Source organism: Hypomesus transpacificus, unplaced genomic scaffold (assembly GCF_021917145.1).
Source record: "Hypomesus transpacificus isolate Combined female unplaced genomic scaffold, fHypTra1 scaffold_30, whole genome shotgun sequence".
NCBI lineage: Eukaryota > Metazoa > Chordata > Actinopteri > Osmeriformes > Osmeridae > Hypomesus > Hypomesus transpacificus.
The window spans coordinates 563577-570217 of record NW_025813826.1 but is presented as its reverse complement, the minus strand read 5'-3'; the positions used below and the strand labels follow the sequence as shown (position 1 = coordinate 570217).

General features: G+C 40.1%; 1 protein-coding gene across 1 annotated transcript; it reads right to left on the bottom strand.

Annotated features, from left to right (window-relative positions):
- Nucleotides 1-2471: 2471 nt before the first annotated feature.
- Nucleotides 2472-6359, bottom strand: rsph3 (radial spoke head 3). The gene is made up of 8 exons (XM_047015447.1): nucleotides 6058-6359; nucleotides 5645-5732; nucleotides 5390-5531; nucleotides 5100-5245; nucleotides 4778-4981; nucleotides 3815-3977; nucleotides 3308-3394; nucleotides 2472-2999 (listed from the first exon to the last, which is right to left on the bottom strand). The coding sequence occupies exons 1-8, from the start codon at nucleotides 6168-6170 to the stop codon at nucleotides 2875-2877; spliced, it is 1068 nt and encodes a 355-aa protein (XP_046871403.1). The 5' UTR covers nucleotides 6171-6359; the 3' UTR covers nucleotides 2472-2874.
- Nucleotides 6360-6641: the final 282 nt, after the last annotated feature.

Here is a 6641-nt window from a genome sequence, read left to right as displayed (position 1 = left end):
TAGCGTGACTTGGTGCTTAACCTGAAGTTCCTGTAACACTGACCCAACGGGAAAACGATGTTTTACCACGTATATTCTCATTTTCTTATTCTCATCAGTTCAATATGTTCAACATTGATAGAAATCAACTTAATTAGCCTACAACATTTAGCCTAATGCATTAAACAATGATGAACGCTTTGATAGTCTACACACCATAGCCGTTAATGTATGGATGTAGTTTGTGATTTCAAATGTTTAGGCATCAGGCATAGGCCTATTTCTCTCTCTATATCTAAATTATCCAAGTATAATTATCATAGCAATATAATTGTTAACAGTAGCCTACAATTCGTTGCAAAACGAACCTAAATCCGCCCTCCATTTCCCCGACACAAAAACCATGTTAAAAAGTTAGGCTACTGGACGTATTGATTAATAGTAGGCTATTACACTGTCAAAAAAGCCAATTTAGATGAGTTCAGAGGGTGTTTTTTAATTAACGAAGTAAAGGTCTAAAAAGGTCCTCAACCTACGTAGCCCATCGTTCACGACGTCCATCATGACGTTTCATTTTATTTTGATTGAAGCGGTGGATGAGGGAGCTGTCATTGTACACAATTTAAATTGAACGTTCTTTCTGGAAGAAGTCACGTGGCCGTGTGCATTGTTTTTGCCGTGGTGGATTGTATGATCCATGTTTTACCTCTCGGGCTGCTTAAGAATACGGTGCACGTGCAATTAGCCCGACTAGGCCTACTTAAATCTGACTTGAATTAGTAGGACTGCGTGAGCTGAAATTGGCCTTTATGGAACCGCTTTAGCCCCGCTTGACTAATTAAACGTATTCAAGTCTGGTTTAGGATTTTAAGTCTATCTTTTTTGAGCGGCCTTTATGGAACAGGCCCCAGGACACAGCCTCTCTGACATCACAATATTTTTTAGACTAAGATGCATGTCGGATCACGAGAAATATACAAATTATATTAATTACATTTATAGTTTTAATTATCTGACAAATGTTTTGAAAAGCTTGACAAAATCCGATATTGTTTTACTGTAGCCGGAAAACGTCACTCCCTTTGGTTACTGTTGCTATGCTAAACTTTTGCACCGACCTGACGTTTTCAATGGTGAGAGATATTCCAAAGGAAATGATAGAACAGGAAATGAATTATCAGAGTATAATACAAAGTAACGTATTACATGCTTATGCGAGCTTAAGATTCATCATTAAGCATAATTCTTTTTTAAATTAAACGTATTTTTACCATATCTGCATCTGTGTCTTATAATTTATAGGGAGAAATTACCAATTCTACCCTAATAATACAATAAACCTGACCAAATACATGTAAAAGGGTGTAGGGGAGGGGAGGCCTGGATAAAACATTATTTACAAAAGGGAGGCCAGACAAAAAAAGTTTTGAGATTCTGGCAGCAGCATTCCGCACCATCTGAAGACGGGAGAGTGAGGACTGGGGGAGACCATCATAAAGGGAATTGCAATAATCTAAACGTGAGGTGATAAAAGCATGAATAACAGTTTCAAGGACTTTAAAAGACAATGCAGATTTTAACTTAGAAATCAGTCGTAACTGATAGAAACTGTTTTTCACCACTGAGTTAATCTGCTTAACTAACCCAAGGTCAGAGTGTAAAATGAAACCGAGATTCTTTACATGAAAACTGACAATAGGGGAAAAAATTGCTAATCCTGTTAACAAGAGCTCTAAAATCAAAACAGCATTATTCCCGGAATCAACGATAGACAATAAATCATTAAACGCTTTCAATAATGCTGATTCAGAGGTTCAAAAATGTCTGATGACTTAAAAAATTGAAGTACTTAAGATGACACAACTTTCTCTAATAGTTTGGACAGAAAAGGCGGTTTAGACACAGGTCGGTAATTATTCAGGCAAGCTTGATCTAAATTTGGTTTCTTAAGTAGAGGTTAAACAGCAGCATGTTTAAAACAAGCTGGGACAGCACCATGATCCAGGGACACATTTATAATTGACTAGATACTAAATCCAAGCGATGTAAAATATTGGGGGTGGGGAAAAAATCTAATTTGATTCACATTTGAATTGCGATTCAAATAAAGGATTTTTTCAAAAATTCTCGGAAAAATCGTGAATCTATTTTTAATCGAATCGTGACCCCAAGAATCGAATCGTGAGGTACCAAAAGATTCCCACCCCTATAAAAGATTATTTAAAAATAATCGCTGGGACAATATCATAAGGGGATACCATGATCATGATGAAACCATATCATATCATGATGATATGGTTTCATCAATAAAAACAATTAGAAACAAAATAGTTTAATAATAAACCGCCATTCTTCCGCTACTACAAAGTATAGTTCCTACATAAATCGTTGCCACGCAACAGCCACATGGACATCTTTGCCGTCTTTTTCAATTTGAAATATTTGATGCGCAGTAATATGGAATGTTAAAGAATGTTATGAGGACAACCTGTGAGGTTATGCTGGATTTTACAACGGCATGGAACGCGATATAGCCAATCACAATCAAGGATGGGAACAACCAGTTTTAGAATCCCTCATTTACCTTCAGGTTAGAATGCTGATTTTACTTTGATATCATAAATCTATTATTAATGGTTGGCAAGTGAAAACAAGTAAACTTGGATTAACTCAAATAACCAAAACAAAAAAAGTGCAGTACTAAAAATTATGTGTCAGTTCGTCAAGTTGTAAAACCAGATTTTAGTCTACTGGATTTCAAGGATATTTGGCGATTACATTCACATACACAAAATGGTTGCCATTTTATATATAATGGCATACCAAAGTAGATTATACAGAATGTAAGGGGGTTTATTATCTTTGAAATGTATTTCATGCCAACAACCACTTCTGTTAAAGAATGTGGGTTTTATCTCCAGGCTGTTGTATCTCGCCCATAGACTCTTCTTTAGAAGGTAGCTGAGCCTCTGGCTGCTGGAAGGAGTCTAGCCTCTTCTGGGTAACCTCACGGAGGAGCACTGAAACAGATACTGAGAGTGAGGACAGGAAGTCATTGTAACATTGTATCTTACTGTTGCACTACTACTAATGACCATCCAGACAATGATCAGCAGTCTATTGGTTTTCAGGTGAAAGGAATAAAATTTGTTAAAATAAATAAACCACAACCACTGCAAATTAAACACCAACCACTAGATGAAGCTATAAAAACCATGAATTGACAATAATAAGATCAATGCATTGGCATTATGAATCCGTAGGACTTAATGTCCTGATGTTGGAAAGAAAAAGATGTCCTAATCTTTGTTCCTAATCCCTTCCTTACTGTCAAGAACGGTTCGTGCCACGTATGTCTTCTCAATAGTTCTGGTGACCTCTGTAAAGAGCCATGGGAGGAACCCAGTCTCAATATCTGGGGTAGAGGGAGGACAAAGTACACAGAAATCACAGATACATTCTCAAGAAAAACATGATGGATATGCACTTGTACAAATAAGGAAAGTGTGATAGAAAAGACACTTCTGATCCTTGTTCTTCTCCTGTACTTTGTACTAAATGCACTATTTGTATATCACGTTGGATAAAAGCGTCACCTAACTGAATAAAATGTCCTGACATTCATGTTTCGCAAATCCTGTTTACCCCTCTGATTTAGAGCTGGCCAGCCCTTGTATTCTATTGTCCTATATTGTAATATGAACTGTTTTTTTTTGCTTCAATATTTTGTGATTTCTTTGTGTGCCAAAATGCCTTATGTAAGTGATTGCTGAAGTGGAATGAAGGTGGTGGAGGGCAGTAGCCCTCCCGGGGGGAGAGGGAGGGGGGAGCCGACCTCTCTCCACAGGGTCGTAGAAGTAGCCGTGGTCTCTAAGGGTGGTGTAGACGGATGGGAGGAGGTCGGCCAGGTACTGCTGGGCGAAGGCCCGGGCTGCTATCTTCTCTGCCGTCTCCTTTTCCCTGTCCAGCACCTCCCTCTGCTGTGCCATCCTACGCTCCTGAGGTAAAAAAACAAAACAATTATTCAACCATGTGTGTGGGCCAATTAATGGAAGGCAACCAGAAAGTCAATAAATCAATTATAAAGTAGTGACCGTATGATCAGCATCAAACAAGTACAGTAACAGCATAGGCTATATTTAACCCTTCACTCCCCCATTTATTCTCATATTTCAGAATCAGAATCAGAAAGGGATTTTTTCGCCACGAAAGTTTGCACAGACAAGGAATTTGCTTTGGCAGGAAGGTGCATACAATAAACATGTAGGAATCTTAAATTTAAATATGTGGTCAAACTATGCTAAGGATACATAACTGGCAATACTAAGTGGAATACAATAAAATAAAATATAAGTGGGAATAAAATAAAATATAAGTGGGAATAAAATTAAATATAAAATACAATATAAAAAATAAATATTACAGGAATTGAATGTAGTGCAAAATGTAAATAGTTTTAAGACATTAAGTCATTAATGTCAGTGTGAGCTCTTGGCCTTGTTGAGGAGGCCAACAGCGGAAGGGAAGAAACTGTTTGTGTGGCGTGAGGTTTTGGTCCTGATGGACCGCAGCCGTCTGCCGGAGGGGAGTGACTGAAACAGGGAGTGTCCAGGGTGGGAGGAGTCCGCCACAATCTTCTTCGCTATATGACCTCAGTGATGATTACGCAGCTGCGCTGTCTCCACCTAAGCCCTTACAGACTTTTCCGCAATCGAATGGTGAACGGAACAAGCATCCATAGAACCAAATCCCACTGAGACATAACTGTACATGTCAGGGCTGTCTGCCAGCATGGTACCTTCTCCTCACGGTGGCGTCTCTCCTGCTCCTCCAGTCGCTGCACCTCCACCAGCTCAGCGTTGCGGAGCTCCTGGAAGGCTCGCTGCTGCGCCCGCAGGCTGGCCAGCTCCTCCTCCTCCATCACCTCCAGCAGAGCCTGTTCCACCGTCTTTCCCAACAGCACCTCCAGCACCGGGCGGACCGCCATGTCAAAGTCAAACAGCTACAAGCAGGGGCCCCCAGAAGAATCAGTTAAATTAATTGAAAACTGTATTGTTTAATAACATAACTCTTCACTTCTAATTGTATGTGCGCTAGAAAAGCAATCAGCATTCATGCACCTCTCCCTCCTCTATCTGTGTGGCCACGTCTTTGCCTGATTTGGCAGGAATGAAGAGGGGCGTCGCCGGTTTGTCCAGAAATGCATCAGTCTGGCACTCAACACTGGTGTCTTCGACGGAATCGCTCAACTCCTCCAGGTACAGTTCTACATGACACAGGTAAAGACCTCCACAAGTTCTGGGTTGCTTCGCTCTCAAAAAGTTATATTATTGCATTACGTTATGCTGTCAAGTTGTCTTGTTGAAATTAGCTCTACTTAGAAGACTGTTAGGAGCTTGCAGTGTTTTACCTGTCTGTACGTCTATGTGCTTCCTTCCTTCTAGTGCCTCTGGAGTCCTGGGCCTGAACTGCTCCTTCGCCCGCTTCCGAGCAATGGCTCTCCTTCTGGCCTCCTGCTGTCTCTGTATCTCTAAAGGGTCAGGCTGCGCAGTCTGTCAAAGACACACATACTATTCAACTTATCCTTTCCTTCTGTACAGTACTTTATACAGTTTCAGATTGATAGGCATTAGGCAGTGATTTTCAATACTGAGTGAGTACTCACAATCGGTATGATGTGTTGGGCATATGTGTTTCCCCTGACAACTCGACGATCATACATGATGTTTCCATAATTGGACTGTCCATCAGTTCTACATGGTATGAAAAAATGTTCTTCCATTAAGCCAGTACAACTTATTGCGACAGAGTGTGTCTTTGGTTTGACACATTTCTTAACAGTAAATATCACGCTCGCTTAGCTGGCTAGCTAGTAGTATATATCTGCAGTCACATTCAGTCAGTGAAGAGAACACTGTGTACTACTGTGCCGCACAAGCATCACCTACTAAAATTACCTATGGCGCCAAACTCAACAGTCAATTACAACACTTGGGTTTAGTGACCCAGAGTAATTTCCTATTTACGTTACACATTTGTGGTGTATCTACGATCTACAAGCTACGTCGTCAAACTTACTGCTCTGCTGCAGGCTCCCTGTATTTACTGCGGTTTTGTACAGGCCTTGGACGACTGGAGAACGTGTAAGTGCCGTTAGTTGGCTCCTTCTGAGGCTGTAAAACGGATGTCATTTTCCTATTGCACTATTAAACATCTAAAAATGTTACTCTCTTGCCAAACAAACTTATACCACTGAAAATAAACAAAATACAGCTCGCTGAACTAATGTAAACATCACCATATGTGATCGAACACGGACGCAAGTTGATGTTTGTCATAGCAACGGCACCCCGGGAACAAGGCATTGCATCACTTCCTTTGTTATTCGACATGTTCAGAAAATGTTTAATAGGGGAGAACTGCCACTCTCGGGGAACTTATCTCTGTTAATCAGAGTGGTTTTATGAAGGGAAGACAACTTTCCAACAATATTGGATATTTTAGATTATTGTGACTATTTTGATGAGGCAATTATACTTTTTCTAAACTTTACAAAGCCTTTGATACTGTTGAACACCCCTTCATCCAAGAGGCTCATTCTCGTTTTGGACTTGGGAAAAACTTGCAAATTCAAACTCTTTACAGAAACATTAATCGTAGTG